Below are 19,172 nucleotides of genomic sequence, written 5' to 3'. Positions count from 1 at the left end.
TTTTCAGTAATGAGTAATCTAAAGCATTACTATTTCAAATCCAGTAATCAGATTAAAGTTACTTATCCAAATCACTTTGCATTACTGTGAGTTACTATTTTCTTTTGTAATTATTTTAATTTCTTGCAGGTGTCTAGGGGAGTGACCGCCGTTTCTATATGACAGCAACAGCTGATTGCACGCCGCGATGGAAATGTAAACAATGGAGGGAGGAAGGAGATGGCATTTAGTTGCTGGAAAAACAGGAATTAGTTTGAGTTTCTGTCACCAAGTCCGACTACAAGTGGCCTTTGGGCTTTTTTTTTTTTTTCCTCTAGCTGCAAGGCAGAGATCAGCTGTCCTTGCCACAGCAGCAGCATTCCTCACCCTGCGCCTTTTCTTGAAATCTCAGAAAAATCATAATCAGGCTGTAAAAAAAAAAAATAATAATTCAGCTGTCCTTTTTTTGTGTTGGAGGTATAATGCCTCACGTTCGGTCAAACAGTAAGGACACACAGCACCTGGAGGAAGAGCGATATACCACCCACCACCAGAAGGCGCCACCCCCCTACAGGCCAAGCCGGGTCTGTGGAAACGTGATTATTTCGTAGTAGAGCGGAGACAGGTCAAGTAGAGTGGGGCTGCTGAAGTAGAACTAGTGGTAAAGGGGCATTAGTTTGTGGAACCACAGTTATTGTAGTTTTTTTTTCACTGCGAGAAAAAGTTACATATATTTATCTTTTTGATCTGATGACACAATGAGGATCCTCTGATCAGCTTGTTGAACATTATTTTAACCGAAAGAAAATAAAATTCAATTGAATATGTAATTGTCATTATTTAAAATTTTATGGGTAAGAATAGATTGACAGGAATTATTTGACTCCAGATGTTAAAATGAAAGTCTAGCGCTCCTTTGACAGAGATCTGGAAGACAACTTGTCAGCCCCCTCAGCAACTTAACCCATCAACAGCTAATTCCAACCAGCCCTGTCTGGTCAGCCCAATTGGAACCACTGCTCTCAGGTTTCCAGTGAGCGGGGTGGAACCGGGCTGGAAGTGTCAATGCAAAAACCCTCAGCCTTGTTTTGAAGTCAGGTTGGCCCAGGTTGGCCTAGGTCCAGCTATGTAGTGCCAAAGGGCTAAAAAAAAGTTATGGTGTGCTGGCATTGACCTCTGAGCCTTACATTTGACAGTTATCCTGTAGACAATTTATAATTTGCACATTAAGTTGGTGTCCTATTTTTCAGATCAGTGAAGTTGGGTTTGTTTGCAGATCTAACAAGATCAGGAGTCATGGCGTCCACATTACAGTCTGCCTTGGAATATGTCAAGAATGCCAGAGTTCATCTGATTGGAGAATTGAGGAATCTGTCAGTGATTCTTGAGATTTTACATCAGCAAGGAGTTCTCATTGATGAAGAGGTCAGCAAGATAAAAGGAGAGAAAGATGACTATGATAGAACCAGAGCAATACTGGACTCAGTCACTAGAAAAGGTGAAGAAGCCTGTTACAAGTTACTAAGGATTATTTACAAGACAAGGAGGAGAACCTTAGAGAGAGCTTCAACTGAGGCTGAAAAGTTTGACCTGCACCATTGGATCAGCTGTTTTCCTTTCAAAGAAGACACAGAAATGGATGTAAACTTCATACAGGGTATCAAACCTTTAAAATATTTAAAAGACATGAAATGTTTTGTTAATTAGATGTAGACATTTGTAGTTTTTGCTGCTTGATGTAAAACATGTTGTGAGTGCAATATAAGTAAAACGATTGTCTATTGGTGTGTTACTCTCAGGATCAAGGCCATGCTACAGATATCAAGCAAAGTTGAAGTCAAAAGCACAAGAACTTTCAAAAGAATTTTGGAGGGGAACTAAAAATCTTTTTGAAGAAAAAAAGAATCCTGAGGTGTTATTTAATTCACTTGTGTTAAATACGGAAGGGACCATGTCTCAGTCCAAAGTAAAGTCATTTAAAAAGAAGAAGAACAAGATGTCCCGTCCTAAAAAGTTAAGGACTTATATTCCAGAGAACAACCCAGAAATCTCCCCCAGTGACCTGCTGAAAACAGATAAAAGCATCCTCCTGGTTGGAAAACCTGGTATTGGAAAGACGGCTCTGAGTCATGAAATATTGAGACTGTGGTCAGAAAGAGACAACAAGGAGTTTGATTACATGTTTTACTTTGATATGAGGGAATTAACCAACATCCCACCAACAATGAGTTTGGAGGATCTACTTTTCACTGCATGCAGTGAACCAGATGAGCGCAAAGATGAAGTGTTACAGGACATAAAGAGCAACTCTGATAATGTTACGATCATTTTAGATGGAGTCACTGATCTCTCTCTATTAGTTGTGAAGAAACTTGTAGACAAAGATCTCTTGCCTGATGCTAAAATCATCATTACCTGCAGACCAGAAGATGAGGAAGACCTCTATCCTGAAGACTGGCTCAGAGTGGAGGTGAAAGGCTTCAGTGAGGAAACAATAATGACATATTTGTCTTCAGCTCTGGGTGAAAATCACAAGAAGGTTCTGAGTAACGTGGAGCTGTTGACTCTTTGTCATGTTCCAATGTACGCACTGATGGTGGCTGCCAGCTTTCCATCTGAAAACTCTCTGCAGCCCAGAACTGTGACTGAAATATACATCAATATTGTTCGATATGGTCTCCAGATGAACAGCAACAAAACCAGGAACAAGAATCTCAATCAGTTCATCAAAAACAAGAAGGAAGAAATCCTGTCTCTGGCTGAAGCTGCTTTTAATGCAACTGAAAGAAAAACTGTGAATCTGGAAGGTTTTTCCTGTGAAGATGGCTGTGTCCTTTCCTTCCTGAAAACACTTGATGTCAAAGTTGCCCTTACTGAAACCATAACCCTCTTCGCTTTTCTCCATTACACCATGCAGGAGTTTTTTGCAGCTCTGTGGCTTTTGAAGAATCCTGATAAGATCAGGGAGGTTTTCCAGCAGTGCCTCACTGAGGAGAAGAAACACATGAAGCATCTGATCCCATTCATGTGCCGTTTGTTGAATGAGAAGAGTCCACGTTTGATGAGCTGTCTGATTCCATCTGAAGAGCTCAAGGAAACGTCTGGATGGTTCTTCAAAGAGATGATTGATACATTGTTCTCCAAAGATAAAGACACTGAACATTATGTTGACATCCTGTTCTTTTGCCAATGTTTGTATGAGTCCCAGAGCTCTGAAGTCTGCATTTCCTTTCTGAGCAAACTGAACTTCCATCTTGACCTCTGTGGAGAGAATCTGGACCCTTATTCCTGCTGTGCTGTGGCCTATGTGGTCACTCAGTCAAAGGGAAGGAAAATAAGACTAAACCTTCAGGATGTGACAGTGTCTGAACTAGGAATGAGACAGCTGTTTAGATGCCTTGAAAATGTTCAATGGTATGACTCAACATGTTTTGTTTCATACATTTCATACAAGGTCATATATTGAAAATTAAATTTATTCTAGATCAGTTTTGTAACACAATGCCAATATTACCTTCTTGCATAGTTTCTTAGTTTTCTTTAAATTACAGGTCTGACCCTCTGGCTCAGCAACTGTGGAGGGTTGTCTTTCTCAGTGGAGGACAGACAGAATATATGACATTACTGCGTCTCTGTGGAAACCAGCTGTATCTTCCAGTTGAAAAGCAGCTGTTCGAAAGAGCTGTGAAAGCCATGCAGAGGTCAGCTACAAAGGTCAATGTCTGCCTCCACTGGACCCAAAGAGGTCATGTCTTCCAGAGTCTGTGTGAATCACTGCTACAGGCTCTGCCATACATCCATAATCTCATGTAAGAAACATTATTTCTGTGTGTTAGGAGTGGGATATATGACCCCTAAAGTAATGTAATGATACCATTCAGAAAATATGCTTTAATTCTATGCATAACTAGTTAATTTCTAAATTAACTCCAACAGTAGCTCAGTCTGGTGTATTTAGTGCAGTTTAAGCAGATGTTTGGAATATTGGTATTCATGAGAGTTTTAAATGAAGATAAATTGACTTTTCCTGTCTTACACAGCAAATTCAAAAGTGTTAGATTTCCAGTTTAAGTGTTGTATGTTAAAAATACAGTGTTAATTCAACAACATGAGTGTTACTGAGTGTTAGTTTCCCTAACACTCAGTAAAGAGTTCCAAAGAGTTAAATAAAAAGCAATCCAGTCCAGTGTTGATTTCTAAATTAACTCCAACAGTAACTCAGTCTGGTGTTTATTTAGAATCAACAGGTCCAGGTGGACCTACCCCCTGTAGGTCCAGGCTGCGGGCCTGCTGTGGACCCCACCCTATCTGTTGCTCCTTCCCTAATGTGATGTCACAAATATGTTACAATTGTGGGAGGAACTGTCTGATGTTGATTTCTAAATCAACACCAGACTGAATGTTGATTTAGACTGTTGGAGTTGTTTTACCATGTTTTACCAATCTGTCCCAGCATGCTCAAATATTAGTATATTCCTGTAAATGGCCTGTTTTAGAATAATTATGTCACAATACCTTGCCTCTCGTTTGTAATTTTCTCCCCATTTCTGTGTGGACATTTGATTTTTTGATACTGCATCTGATTATTGGTCTGTTTTTAAAATTTAGTTGTGTTCACATGGCCAACTTCGGATTTTTAGTTTAGATGGTTCAGTCTGGAAGATCAGATAATTATAAACAAACATGTTTAACATGTAATTTCATCACTTGAAGGACAAACATGTTCAAGATGGAGATCATCAGTAGTGTGTGATTGTATCTATGCAGCTCAGATCACATCATCACTAAATGTTTCCTTCTTGTTGTTCCAGGTTTGATCCTTGGAGCTCAGATCATCATGAACAAACCAGGTTTTTAGTGAATCTGTTCTGTGCAGCAGCAGAGAGAGAACAGCAGACAGGAGAGAAGATGCTGGAGATGTTAGCATCAGTCTGTAGAGATGAAACATTTTTAGGTTATAATGATAAATCTCAGAGTGACTTCCTGCTGGATCTGTACTCCCAGATGAAGGACAGAGAGACTAAATCAGGTCTGAGTCTCCTTCCATCATTACAGTCAGTTTTCCAGTCAGCAGCTCCTAAAGTCTGGACCATAAAGCTCTCAGAGAGAAAGACCTCCATCCTCCTGGAAGTGATGAAACTCCAACCAGAGAAGAAACCAGTGGAGCTGACAGACTGCTCACATGAAGAGAGTGAAGTGAGGAGTTTCCTGCAGTGTCTGCCTTTTATCTCAGAGCTCTGGTACAGTCACTTTATTTCACTTTACTGGTTTAATTATTCAATAACCTTTTAGTTCTGACTACATGTCTTTAATATCCATAAACAGCATCATCACGGTGATTTTTCTATATCAATTTGTAATATTTGTTCAGTGTTATATTCACACATTGAGAATTTCTTCACATAAACTTTATTCCAGTTCTTTTATAAATGGATCCATTTCCAGAGAAAACTTTGTTCTCATTCCAGAATATTCTGGTTCTGGTTCAGTTTCTTTATGTTCAGCCTGAAGCTTTTAGTCTCAAAAACCCAAAAGACCAGGTTTTTACCAGGCATGATGATAAAACATTAAATATATGATGCTCATAGATATGAAATCTATAAACATCATAGCTTATAGATTTATGATCAGTTTGTTAACCTGATACACATTTATGTTTAAACAACTAAATAAAAATACATTTTATTATAAAAGTGATTTATTAGCTTTAAGTGTTGATTTACTTATTATTGAAATAAATGATCAGTTCTTCTTGTAGGAAGGTTCAGTACTCCCAGCTTGATCCTTCAGGGTCTAACAGAACGAATGAGTTCTGGTTCTACAAGGAACTGGGATTTTTTTCATGGTTCTGAAGATCAGGAGGAATGAAAACTGCTTAATGTTGTTTGTCTTTTATCTGTAGCAGAAAATTAGTCACCGAGTGTATTTGGTAGTGAGGATGCTCTAAAGTAGCTGTATCTGGAAACAAGAAAGACAGGATCTGAAACTTTATCATGAAAACATTTCATTAATATTAACCAGTCTGAACTAACCAGTTCTAGCAGAAAGCCATCATTTCTGCCAATGTGACAATAAAATATTAATAACGTCTCGCTGACTTGAACCTTCATTCACATAGACCAATATGTAAACAGCTAAAATAAAATATCTTATTGATTATTACTATGTTCGGAGGTCAGATGTAAACCAGATAATTTTCTTTCCAGTAAAAGAGACCAAACTAGAATCTATAGACTGGTTTGATTGTGATCAGGAGATAAATTCATCTAGAAAAAATTTAACACTCGGTTTGGTCAGATTATCATCATATTACTGGAGATTTTCTTTCTGAATTAGATTGAAAATTGTTAATTTGATCTCAGCCGAAGTTTTTATTGTCTACTGTGAGGAGAGGTCAAAGTTGAACAGTCATGATTCCTTTGTCAGTGACCTTTCTGTAGATGTTTGTAAAACTGACTTCAACAGTTTGACATAGATACACTGCTGAGTCCATCAGTAGTGTGTGGTTGTGTTTATACAGCTCAGATCAAATCATCACTAAATGTTTCCTTCTTGTTGTTCCAGGTTTGGTCATCAGAGATCAAATTTTCATGAACAAACCAGGTTTTTAGTGAATCTGTTCTGTGCAGCAGCAGAGAGAGAACAGCAGACAGGAGAGAAGATGCTGGAGATGTTAGCATCAGTCTGCAGATATCAGAATTTCCCTTCAGGTTATAATAATAAATCTCAGAGTGACTTCCTGCTGGATCTGTACTCCCAGATGAAGGACAGAGAGACTAAATCAGGTCTGAGTCTCCTTCCATCATTACAGTCAGTTTTCCAGTCAGCAGCTCCTAAAGTCTGGACCATAAAGCTCTCAGAGAGAAAGACCTCCATCCTCCTGGAAGTGATGAAACTCCAACCAGAGAAGAAACCAGTGGAGCTGACAGACTGCTCACATGGAGAGAGTGAAGTGAGGAGTTTCCTGCAGTGTCTGCCTTTTATCTCACAGCTCAGGTACAGTCACTTTATTTCACTTTACTGGTTTAATTATTCAATAACCTTTTAGTTCTGACTACATGTCTTTAATATTAATAAACAGCATCATCACGGTGATTTTTCTATATCAACTTGTTATATTTTTTCAGTGTTATTTATATTCACACATTGAGAATTTCTTCACATAAACTTTATTCCAGTTCTTTTAAAAATGGATCCATTTTCAGAGAAAACTTTGTTCTCATTCCAGAACATTCTGGTTCTGGTTCAGTTTCTTTATGTTCAGCCTGAAGCTTTTAGTCTCAAAAACCCAAAAGACCAGGTTTTTACCAGGCATGAAGATAAAACATTAAATATATGATGCTCATAGATATGAAATCTATAAACATCATAGCTTATAGATTTATGATCAGTTTGTTTAACTGATGCCCATTTATGTTTAAACAACTAAATAAAAATACATTTTATTATAAAAGTGATTTATTAGCTTTAAGTGTTGATTTACTTATTATTGAAATAAATGATCAGTTCTTCTTGTAGGAAGGTTCAGTACTCCCAGCTTGATCCTTCAGGGTCTAACAGAACGAATGAGTTCTGGTTCTACAAGGAACTGGGATTTTTTTCATGGTTCTGAAGATCAGCAGGAATAAAAGCTGCTTAATGTTGTTTGTCTTTTATCTGTAGCAGAAAATTAGTCACCGAGTGTATTTGGTAGTGAAGATGCTCTAAAGTAGCTGTATCTGGAAACAAGAAAGACAGGATCTGAAACTTTATCATGAAAACATTTCATTAATATTAATCAGTCTGAACTAACCAGTTCTAGCAGAAAGCCATCATTTCTGCCAATGTGACAATAAAATATTAATAACGTCTCGCTGACTTGAATTTTCATTCACCTATAGACCAATATGTAAACAGCTAAAATAAAATATCTTATTGATTATTACTATGTTCGGAGGTCAGATGTAAACCAGATCATTTTCTTTCCAGTAAAAGAGACCAAACTAGAATCTATAGACTGGTTTGATTATGATCAGGAGATAAATTCATCTAGAAAAACTTTAATACTCGGTTTGGTCAGATTATCATCATATTACTGGAGATTTTCTCTCTGAATTAGTTTGAAAATTGTTAATTTGATCTCAGCTGAAGTTTTTATTGTCTCCTGTAAGGAGAGGTCAAAGTTGAACAGTCATGATTCCTTTGTCAGTGACCTTTCTGTAGATGTTTGTAAAACTGACTTCAACAGTTTGACATAAATACACTGCTGAGTTCATCAGTAGTGAGTGGTTGTGTTTATACAGCTCAGATCAAATCATCACTAAATGTTTCCTTCTTGTTGTTCCAGGTTTGGTCATCAGAGCTCATATGTTCATGAACAAACCAGGTTTTTAGTGAATCTGTTCTGTGCAGCAGCAGAGAGAGAACAGCAGACAGGAGAGAAGATGCTGGAGATGTTAGCATCAGTCTGCAGATATCAGGATTTCCCTTCAGGTTATAATGATAAATCTCAGACTGACTTCCTGCTGGATCTGTACTCCCAGATGAAGGACAGAGAGACTAAATCAGGTCTGAGTCTCCTTCCATCATTACAGTCAGTTTTACAGTCAGCTCCTAAAGTCTGGACCATAAAGCTCTCAGAGAGAAAGACCTCCATCCTCCTGGAAGTGATGAAACTCCAACCAGAGAAGAAACCAGTGGAGCTGACAGACTGCTCACATGAAGAGAGTGAAGTGAGGAGTTTCCTGCAGTGTCTGCCTTTTATCTCACAGCTCAGGTACAGTCACTTTATTTCACTTTACTGGTTTAATTATTCAATAACCTTTTAGTTCTGACTACATGTCTTTAATATTAATAAACAGCATCATCACGGTGATTTTTCTATATCAACTTGTTATATTTTTTCAGTGTTATTTATATTCACACATTTAGAATTTCTTCACATAAACTTTATTCCAGTTCTTTTAAAAATGGATCCATTTCCAGAGAAAACTTTGTTCTCATTCCAGAACATTCTGGTTCTGGTTCAGTTTCTTTATGTTCAGCCTGAAGCTTTTAGTCTCAAAAACCCAAAAGACCAGGTTTTTACCAGGCATGAAGATAAAACATTACATATATGATGCTCATAGATATGAAATCTATAAACATCATAGCTTATAGATTTATGATCAGTTTGTTTAACTGATGCCCATTTATGTTTAAACAACTAAATAAAAATACATTTTATTATAAAAGTGATTTATTAGCTTTAAGTGTTGATTTACTTATTATTGAAATAAATGATCAGTTCTTCTTGTAGGAAGGTTCAGTACTCCCAGCTTGATCCTTCAGGGTCTAACAGAACGAATGAGTTCTGGTTCTACAAGGAACTGGGATTTTTTTCATGGTTCTGAAGATCAGCAGGAATAAAAGCTGCTTAATGTTGTTTGTCTTTTATCTGTGGCAGAAAAGTAGTCACCGAGTGTATTTGGTAGAGAGGATGCTCTAAAGTAGCTGTATCTGGAAACAAGAAAGACAGGATCTGAAACTTTATCATGAAAATATTTCATTAATATTAATCCAGTCTGAACTAACCAGTTCTAGCAGAAAGCCATCATTTCTGCCAATGTGACAATAAAATATGAATAACGTCTCGCTGACTTGAACCTTCATTCACCTATAGACCAATATGTAAACAGCTAAAATAAAATATCTTAATTATTATTACTATGTTCGGAGGTCAGATGTAAACCAGATCATTTTCTTTCCAGTAAAAGAGACCAAACTAGAATCTATAGACTGGTTTGATTATGATCAGGAGATAAATTCATCTAGAAAAATTTTAATACTCGGTTTGGTCAGATTATCATCATATTACTGGAGATTTTCTCTCTGAATTAGATTGAAAATTGTTAATTTGATCTCAGCTAAAGTTTTTATTGTCTACTGTGAGGAGAGGTCAAAGTTGAACAGTCATGATTCCTTTGTCAGTGACCTTTCTGTAGATGTTTGTAAAACTGACTTCAACAGTTTGACATAGATACACTGCTGAGTTCATCAGTAGTGTGTGGTTGTGTTTATGCAGCTCAGATCAAATCATCACTAAACGTTTCCTTCTTGTTGTTCCAGGTTTGGTCATCAGAGATCATATGTTCAGCATGAATCCGAGTTGTTCATCTATTCACTAATAGGGGAAATAAAACAAACGTCCTTAATTAATCAGTTCAGTGAAGAAGGGAGAGAACAGCAAAAGTTCTTAGTGAATCTGTTCTGTGCAGCAGCAGAGAGAGAACAGCAGACAGGAGAGAAGATGCTGGAGATGTTAGCATCAGTCTGTAGATATCAGGATTTCCCTTCAGGTTATAATGATAAATCTCAGAGTGACTTCCTGCTGGATCTGTACTCCCAGATGAAGGACAGAGAGACTAAATCAGGTCTGAGTCTCCTTCCATCATTACAGTCAGTTTTCCAGTCAGCAGCTCCTGAAGTCTGGACCATAAAGCTCTCAGAGAGAAAGACCTCCATCCTCCTGGAAGTGATGAAACTCCAACCAGAGAAGAAACCAGTGAAGCTGACAGACTGCTCACATGAAGAGAGTGAAGTGAGGAGTTTCCTGCAGTGTCTGCCTTTTATCTCACAGCTCAGGTACAGTCACTTTATTTCACTTTACTGGTTTAATTATTCAATAACCTTTTAGTTCTGACTACATGTCTTTAATATCCATAAACAGCATCATCACGGTGATTTTTCTATATCAACTTGTAATATTTTTTCAGTGTTATTGATATTCACACATTGAGACTTTATTCACATAGACTTTATTCCAGTTCTTTTATAAATGGATCCATTTCCGGAGAAAACTTTGTTCTCATTCCAGAACATTCTGGTTCTGGTTCAGTTTCTTTATGTTCAGCCTGAAGCTTTTAGTCTCAAAAACCCAAAAGACCAGGTTTTTACCAGGCATGAAGATAAAACATTAAATATATGATGCTCATAGATATGAAATCTATAAACATCATAGCTTATAGATTTATGATCAGTTTGTTAACCTGATACACATTTATGTTTAAACAACTAAATAAAAATACATTTTATTATAAAAGTGATTTATTAGCTTTAAGTGTTTATTTACTTATTATTGAAATAAATGATCAGTTCTTCTTGTAGGAAGGTTCAGTACTCCCAGCTTGATCCTTCAGGGTCTAACAGAACGAATGAGTTCTGGTTCTACAAGGAACTGGGATTTTTTTCATGGTTCTGAAGATCAGGAGGAATGAAAACTGCTTAATGTTGTTTGTCTTTTATCTGTAGCAGAAAATTAGTCACCGAGTGTATTTGGTAGAGAGGATGCTCTAAAGTAGCTGTATCTGGAAACAAGAAAGACAGGATCTGAAACTTTATCATGAAAACATTTCATTAATATTAATCCAGTCTGAACTAACCAGTTCTAGCAGAAAGCCATCATTTCTGCCAATGTGACAATAAAATATGAATAACGTCTCGCTGACTTGAACCTTCATTCACATAGACCAATATGTAAACAGCTAAAATAAAATATCTTATTGATTATTACTATGTTCGGAGGTCAGATGTAAACCAGATCATTTTCGTTTCAGTAAAAGAGACCAAACTAGAATCTATAGACTGGTTTGATTATGATCAGGAGATAAATTCATCTAGAAAAACTTTAATACTCGATTTGGTCAGATTATTATCATATTACTGGAGATTTTCTCTCTGAATTAGATTGAAAATTGTTAATTTGATCTCAGCCGAAGTTTTTATTGTCTACTGTGAGGAGAGGTCAAAGTTGAACAGTCATGATTCCTTTGTCAGTGACCTTTCTGTAGATGTTTGTAAAACTGACTTCAACAGTTTGACATAGATACACTGCTGAGTCCATCAGTAGTGAGTGGTTGTGTTTATACAGCTCAGATCAAATCATCACTAAATGTTTCCTTCTTGTTGTTCCAGGTTTGGTCATCAGAGCTCATATGTTCATGAACAAACCAGGTTCTTAGTGAATCTGTTCAGTGCAGCAGCAGAGAGAGAACAGCAGACAGGAGAGAAGATGCTGGAGATGTTAGCATCAGTCTGCAGATATGAAACATTTCCCTTTTGGAACAAATACATGGATGATGATGATGTCATGTACCAGAGTGACTTCCTGCTGGATCTGTACTCCCAGATGAAGGACAGAGAGACTAAATCAGGTCTGAGTCTCATTCCATCATTACAGTCAGTTTTCCAGTCAGCAGCTCCTAAAGTCTGGACCATAAAGCTCTCAGAGAGAAAGACCTCCATCCTCCCGGAAGTGATGAAACTCCAACCAGAGAAGAAACCAGTGGAGCTGACAGACTGCTCACACGGAGAGAGTGAAGTGAAGAGTTTCACACAGTTTCTGCCTTTTATCTCACAGCTCAGGTACAGTCACTTTATTTCACTTTACTGGTTTAATTATGCAATAACCTTTTAGTTTCTGACTACAAGTCTTCAATATTCATAAACGGCATCATCACGGTGATATCAATTTGTGAGTTTTCTTCAGTGTTATATTCACACATTGAGTCTTTATTCACATAGATGAATATTCCAGATGTTGAACGTCAGTGGTTGTGTTGGGTTTTCTTTTATGTCATCGACGGACAATAAAGACATTTGATGTTTAATGTCTTCGGAGTGTTTGGGCGTTCACTTTTTTATGGATTTCTAGTTGGCTTTCATCCCTTATATGTGGCTACATGTTGAATTTTAGTTCTGTAACAGCACTAAATCTGTTTCTGCTGTGCAAGACTGATATATCTTTCCTAATCAGACTACAAATAATAGTGGAACTTTGCAGAAGGTGAAAAATTGGGAGGTGGAGGGGTTAATTATTGTTATCTAAGAAGAATTTTATTGTGAGGATAATCTCAAAGTATTCCCAGATGTCAGAGATTTTTCTCTTGCTGGCACCAATTCAGACAATCAAGTTTATTTGTGTAGCACATTTCAGCAACAATGCAGTTCAAAGAGATTTACATCACAAAATCACAAAAATATAATTATAATAAAAACGTAATCTACAATTGAGAAAAGCAGCAACAAACATTACATTTTGATGAGTGCCATCATCAATACACATCAAATATGTTGATCAATGTTCATTTTATTTTGGCCACTGAAGACAAATGTTCTCTGATGCGCGACCAAATTGACAACACCCCATGAAGCAGTATGGCTCATCGCGCTTTTATTTTGAAAACCGACACGCAAAATGAAGCAGTTAAGTGACCCATTCAATGCGAGGCCTCGTTTGTTGCCAGTCACGTGGTTTTCAGCAAGATGACACGAGCCTCGAAGCGGGGCTTCATCGGACACGCCCCTTTTTTACTCGGTACTCGCCTCGAAGCCTGGATTCAGATAGCCCATCACTAATCCATCCATTTTCTTCCGTTTATCCGGGGTCGGATCGTGGGGGCAGCAACCTAAGTAAGGCGGCCCAGACTTCCCTTTCCCCAGCCACTTGTTCCAGCTCCTCTGGAGGAATCCCAAGGCGTTCCAGGCCAGCGAAGAAACTTAAGCACTTTTTGCACTGCAAGGAACGGAACGGCACGGCACGGGTTCAAAGTAGGGTCGACCGTTTTTGCATTAGAACTTCCAACCCGGCTCCTTGGAACCACAAGAGCTGTGGTTCCAATTGGGCCGGCGAAATGGGGCTGCTTAGAATTCAACAGCTGATTGGTTTAGAGTCAGCCATTTTGTTATTTTGCAGTAAGACGTTGATCAGGTCTAGCTGGCTGTCACGAAACCTGTTCTTACTGTATTTTGTAAAGAGTCCTTTTTTTAATTAGGCCTGAGCAGCTAAGCGCTGCGAAGGCCTATTGTTTTCATACTGTTTATTATTATGCTTCCGCCAAATAAATTGGCTTTTTGGGGGCTTTATCATATTCAAAAACTCACCAAACTTGGCAGACGCGTCAAGTCTGCATGAAAATTTTGTATTTTAAGGTCTTCGCAAAAATCGCAAAAGAAACGGCTCAACAGTGCCACCTAGCAACTTTCAACAGACCCTTTCCCAATGCCTTACTTCATTGTACAGACTTGACATTTGATACACTTGTAGAGCTGCAAGACGCTCAGAATTTACAATTAATGTCATAGTGCAAGTATCACAGGACGTCGGACACTTTGGATTGAAGTTCCGATTTTGACCCCATTTTGGCCGTTTACAGCCGTTTGATCCAACTCCTCCTATGGATTTTGATAAGGCATGGCCGATTAAAAGCTATCAAAGGTTTGCGTTTTCGTGCCTGCTAAACGGGGGTTCCCTGGGGTCAAAGTTCACCTTTTCGCCATGAAACTAGAAACGGTTTTAACTCCTACACAAAAACTCACAGAGTGCCCCTTAGAATATTTTAAATGATCAGCCCCAAGCCATGCTTTAACCTAGAAATATGAAACTTGGTACACATGTGTATCTTGTCAGGACCTCCAAAAAAGTCTCTTGGAGCCATGGTTCAAACCCAACAGGAAGTCGGCCATTTTGGATGAAATCCGCCATTTCCTGTTTTTCATAGACGTTGTATCTGATCGAACTCCTCCTACTGCTTTTGAGATACAGACTTCAAACTCAGTCAGCAGAGTGTTGAGACATTGAATGTCAAAAGTTATTACAGGAATTTTTGTATGTCAAAGCATGTGGGCGTGCCAAACTTTGACTATTCCCCATAAAACATTAAAGTGAGATAACTTCCACATATAAGGTCACAGCTGCATAAGGCTTCCTATGTCTCACTACTGACCAACCCTCATCACATTGTCATGGTCAGTTGATGACATCACCTTAGCCCCGCCCACTTACGGAAGGAAGTCACCTGTTTTTTCTGCTGTATGTCTTACTTTTACTGTATTATTCATATGGAATTAATCCTGTGCCAACTGACATAAAATGACATGATGATGAACTCTGTCAATGCCTACAGACCCGTGGGGGTGTGGCCAAATGCCAGTCCCTCGCCATATGCACAAGATTGTCTCTAAATAACACGTGGAGCATCCGATTGGCACCAAACTGGATACGTATGATCTTTGTTCACCACTCAAGAACCCAACAGCATTGATTTGTAATTTCACTCCACTGCGCCCCCTAGGTTTTTCCATCAGCTATATCTCCTTGCTACATTGGCTGATCTGCACCAGATTTTTGGTGAGTCGTCGGAGAACGCTGGAGAACTCATCGATGAGTACAGCCTGGCAGACGTAGGCAGGAACTGTGCAAGAATATCCATGGTGGCTTGTGGCCGGCGGTGCTTGGACCCCCGCTCAAGGCTGCTTGGAGCTTTAATATTTTTATTATTATTTTTAATTTGCGATTAATTCCTCAATATTCTGTTGCTACCTGATTCCATGAGATAATTTTTTTCCTCCGCTTACCCGCTGATTAATGAGTACAGAATGAGCTAGATCGGTCAACAAGGAATGAAAAAGTTTTCCGCCGCATCTCTGAGGAGATGTAGCTTCGACAGGCTACATCGAAACCATTGTTTACTTTAAAAAATAATGACGTCAGGTAAAGCTTCGATGCCCCCCTCAGTTATATGCAAACACAGCAGGGCTGCAGTACGGTTGGAACCGGACCGAAGCGTGCCATGCCGTGCCGTGCTGGGCCTTGCAGTGCAAAAGGGGCTATAGTCCCTCAAGCGTGTCCTGGGTCTTCTCCTGGGCCTCCTGACGGTGAGAGGGGGCCCAGTATACCTCACCAGGAGCCATCCTAACCAGTTGCCCAATCCACCTCAACTGGCTCCTTTTGACGTGAAGGAGCAGTGGCTCTACTCTGAGTCTCTCCTGGATGACTGAACTTCTCACCCTATCTCTAAGGGAGAGAGTCCAGACACCCTGGAGACAATAGCCATTTCGGCCGCTTGTATCTGTGACCTTGTTCTTTCGGTCATGACCCAAAGCTCATGACCATAGATGAGGGTAGGAATGTAGATCGACTGGTAAATCGAGAGCTTTGCTCTGCTTTTTGACAGATTTCTCTCTTCACCATGACAGACCGGTACAGCACCCGTTTCACTGCAGGCGCTAATCCATCTGTAGATCTCTGGCTTCATTTTTCCCTCATTTGTGAAGATCCCCAGATACTTAAACTCCTCCACTTGGGGCAGAACACCTTCGCCGGGACGGGGAGGGTGTTCTGCCCCAAGTGGGCTCTACCCTTTTCCAGCTCATTTGCATTTATTAATTTATTCATATAGCTATCATTTTTTATTTTATTTATTGAGATGATAGAAGAAAAAACCTTGAACACAATGTGTTGCATGTCATTCAACACATTCTCTCACTTTTGGTTTTCTTATCCAGGGTGTCAGACACTCAGAGACACACACACAAATAATACACATGCACAATAAAGTATAAGCAGCAATGTTATCTGGTTTGGTTAGATAATAGTGTTAGTTAACTTCAAAGAAGGCTAATATGTTGATTCGTGACAAACACTGTCAATATTCATGATTGACACACACGCACACACACACACACACACACACACACACACACACACACACACACACACACACACACACACACACACACACACGTTTGTTTTGCTATCTTTGTGGGGACTTTCCATTGACTTCCATTCATTTTTTCTAATTTCTACAGCCTAAACCTGACCTTTACCCTTTTCCTAACCCTAACCATCACATACCTAACCCTAACCCTAACCAAAACTCAATTCATACCTTAGCTCTAACTCTGACCCCTGACCCAAAAACAGGGTTTCCCCTCGTGGGGACCAGGCTCAGGTCCCCACGAGGAGCGATTGGTCCCCACAACGTAGCATATGTCAGGAAAATCGTCCCCACAAGGTATTACAAACAAACGCACACACACACACACACACACACACACACACACACACGCACACACACACACACACACACACACACACACACACATATTTGTGAGGTAAAAACTAAAGATAATTATTTGTAAAACTTCTTGCTGTGTAAAATATTATTATTCAAGGGTGACACTTAGGACTAAGTGTGTATGGTTTCCAAAAAAATTGGTTTCTGACAGCCAAAGTTGGTAAGAAACAAAGATTCTCATTAAATTCCATAGGAAATGAATGCGGGCCATTTTTGACCCACTCACAGAATAAAGGGGTAGTAATATAAAATGTGCTATTTCTTAAAATGTATAAAAGGTAAATAAAAAATTTGAATTGCATGATATTGGAAACGTTTGCTGGAGGCAGACACCAGCACCCTCCCGAACCCCTGGGGACAAGGGTGTACAGAAAATGGATGGATGGATGATATCACTAACATGTTTTCTGAGGAATACCTGGAATATGAAGTGATGAAAATTTTTCATTACAAGGATATTGCAAAAACATGACCTCAACGGATCAAAAACGACTCACTTATGCATCAAAGGGTTAAAATGTTGGTTTCAAAAATTTCAAAAAGTGATTTTTTTTTCTATGCAGTTCAATTTTATAGACTGCACTTGTATCCATCTAACATCTCACGGTTTTCTAAATTCACCATTCAACAATATATTAAGAGATTTCAAACCTTTGATTTTCTAAAATATGTTTTTTGATCCATTTATACAAAACTAAAGTCGCAGGTTTTGTCAAATAAGGCGTTTTCATGTAAAAAAAAAAAAAGAGGCCAGCCCTTGATCCTGGATCAGCCTTTCAAGAAACATTATTGGTCCAGTCTTATTTCAGTATTTGTCTTTGTTTATTGAAGTCTGCAAGCATTTTCTGCACAACTTTCTTTAGGTCACACCACAGCATATGAATTAATCACAGCGGTAAATTATTGCTTGTGATAGAAGTGAAGAACAGTTCTATCACAAGGATGGTAATATCATTGAATTTTGAGGAGAATATAAATGTGTCAATAGTAATACCGGCCCTGGTTCTTTCTGCATGGAGTGTGCTTGTTTTCCCTGTGCATGGTGGGTTCTCTCCGGGTACTCCGGCTTCAACCCACAGTCCAAAAACATGACTGTCAGGTTAATTGGCCTCTATAAATTCTCCCTAGGTGTGAGTGTGTGTGTGTGCTAGGGGTTGCACCAATTAGTCGACTAGTCGACTCGTCGATTCTTTTCTCTGCACTGATTTCTTTCTGGGCCAGTCGACTAGTCGCAATTACATGACTAAACAGATTTTTCCCAGAAAATGAAAGAAGGTGGACTAGGTGATTACTTGCCGTGAAAATAGCTGATAAAGCCTCCAAGTAGTTGTGAAGGGTTTTTGCGCTTACGTCACTATGACGTCACCGTGACTAGTTGATATCGACTCGACTATTATCATGATGTAATCGACCTTAAAAAATATGTAGTCGTTCAACCCCTAGTGTGCATGTTTGTTTATCCTGTCTGTCTCCGTGTTGCCCTGCGATTGACTGTCGATCTGTCCAGGGTGACCCTGCCTCTCGCCCGAAATGTCTCGCTGAAGATAGGCACCAGCACCACTAGGGACAAGGGTGTACAGAAAATTTATGGATGGATAGATGGAATACTACCTAATTTAGTCTTGCACATGATTTTTAAAAGTTACTTAACATGTGGTGACAACCACAGTAAAATAAGGAAAATGTGCAAATGCAGAGTTTTGAATTAGATGAGACATATAGCTGAGAGACTAAAACTGAACTAAGCCTGAACATTAAGGAATGGCTGGGATTGAAACAGTAACCAGTAAGTAGAACCGAATACTTCCTGGTATTTGGTGCTAAGTACCTTTATGGTACTTAAAACAAAGTACCATAAAAGAAACACTGGCATATTGAGGAATCTCAACATCATTTATTGATTAGTACTTAAAATATAGTTTTGATTCAGCTTTTTTTTCCCTTTGCAGGGTTGATGATGGCACATCTGAAACTTCTGAACAACAATCTTGTAAGTTCTACAAAATTATAAGTAAAAGCATTTTAAGTGCCTCTAAAGAGGCTTTGTTCTGTGTTTGATGGACATTTTGTTTCATGTGTCTTAAAGCGTTGGCTGGTTTCATCATGTCATCAACTACAATTCAGATAACATTGAAATAAGGTTAGGCAGAAACATTAAACGAAATTTAAAGTGGTCAGTGACTTGCATGTTGAATCAACGCTAGGGTTTCAACCATAACTGACATTATATCAATGTTGATTCAACCATCAACTGAATGTGGATCTACATGCACTTTTGTGTTGATTTTATATTGAATAAATGTTGATTCATGTAAGTTT

At 38.7% G+C, this 19,172-nt stretch overlaps 1 protein-coding gene across 2 annotated transcripts in view; it reads left to right on the top strand.

Moving 5' to 3' along the window:
- The window catches only part of LOC106913164 (uncharacterized), a 29,875-nt gene that overhangs the window by 3,043 nt on the left and 7,660 nt on the right, over window positions 1-19,172 (top strand). Inside the window, exons 2-10 of one of the 2 annotated variants that reach the window (XM_088003720.1) lie at window positions 130-1,636; window positions 1,779-3,393; window positions 3,531-3,788; window positions 4,791-5,219; window positions 6,544-6,975; window positions 8,306-8,734; window positions 10,066-10,581; window positions 11,911-12,360; window positions 18,803-18,843. In XM_088003720.1, the coding sequence (XP_087859846.1) occupies window positions 1,276-1,636; window positions 1,779-3,393; window positions 3,531-3,788; window positions 4,791-5,219; window positions 6,544-6,975; window positions 8,306-8,734; window positions 10,066-10,581; window positions 11,911-12,360; window positions 18,803-18,843 (4,531 nt within the window). In that variant the 5' untranslated portion in view covers window positions 130-1,275. The remainder of the gene's footprint in view (window positions 1-129; window positions 1,637-1,778; window positions 3,394-3,530; window positions 3,789-4,790; window positions 5,220-6,543; window positions 6,976-8,305; window positions 8,735-10,065; window positions 10,582-11,910; window positions 12,361-18,802; window positions 18,844-19,172) is intronic. The other variant, XM_088003721.1, reaches the window with a different exon arrangement.

This window comes from Poecilia mexicana, unplaced genomic scaffold, assembly GCF_051168715.1.
Source record: "Poecilia mexicana isolate PSO_F unplaced genomic scaffold, ASM5116871v1 scaffold_2, whole genome shotgun sequence".
NCBI classification, from domain to species: Eukaryota; Metazoa; Chordata; class Actinopteri; order Cyprinodontiformes; family Poeciliidae; genus Poecilia; species Poecilia mexicana.
The sequence above is the reverse complement of the archived record's forward strand: the minus strand, read 5'-3'. Positions and strand labels throughout refer to the sequence as shown.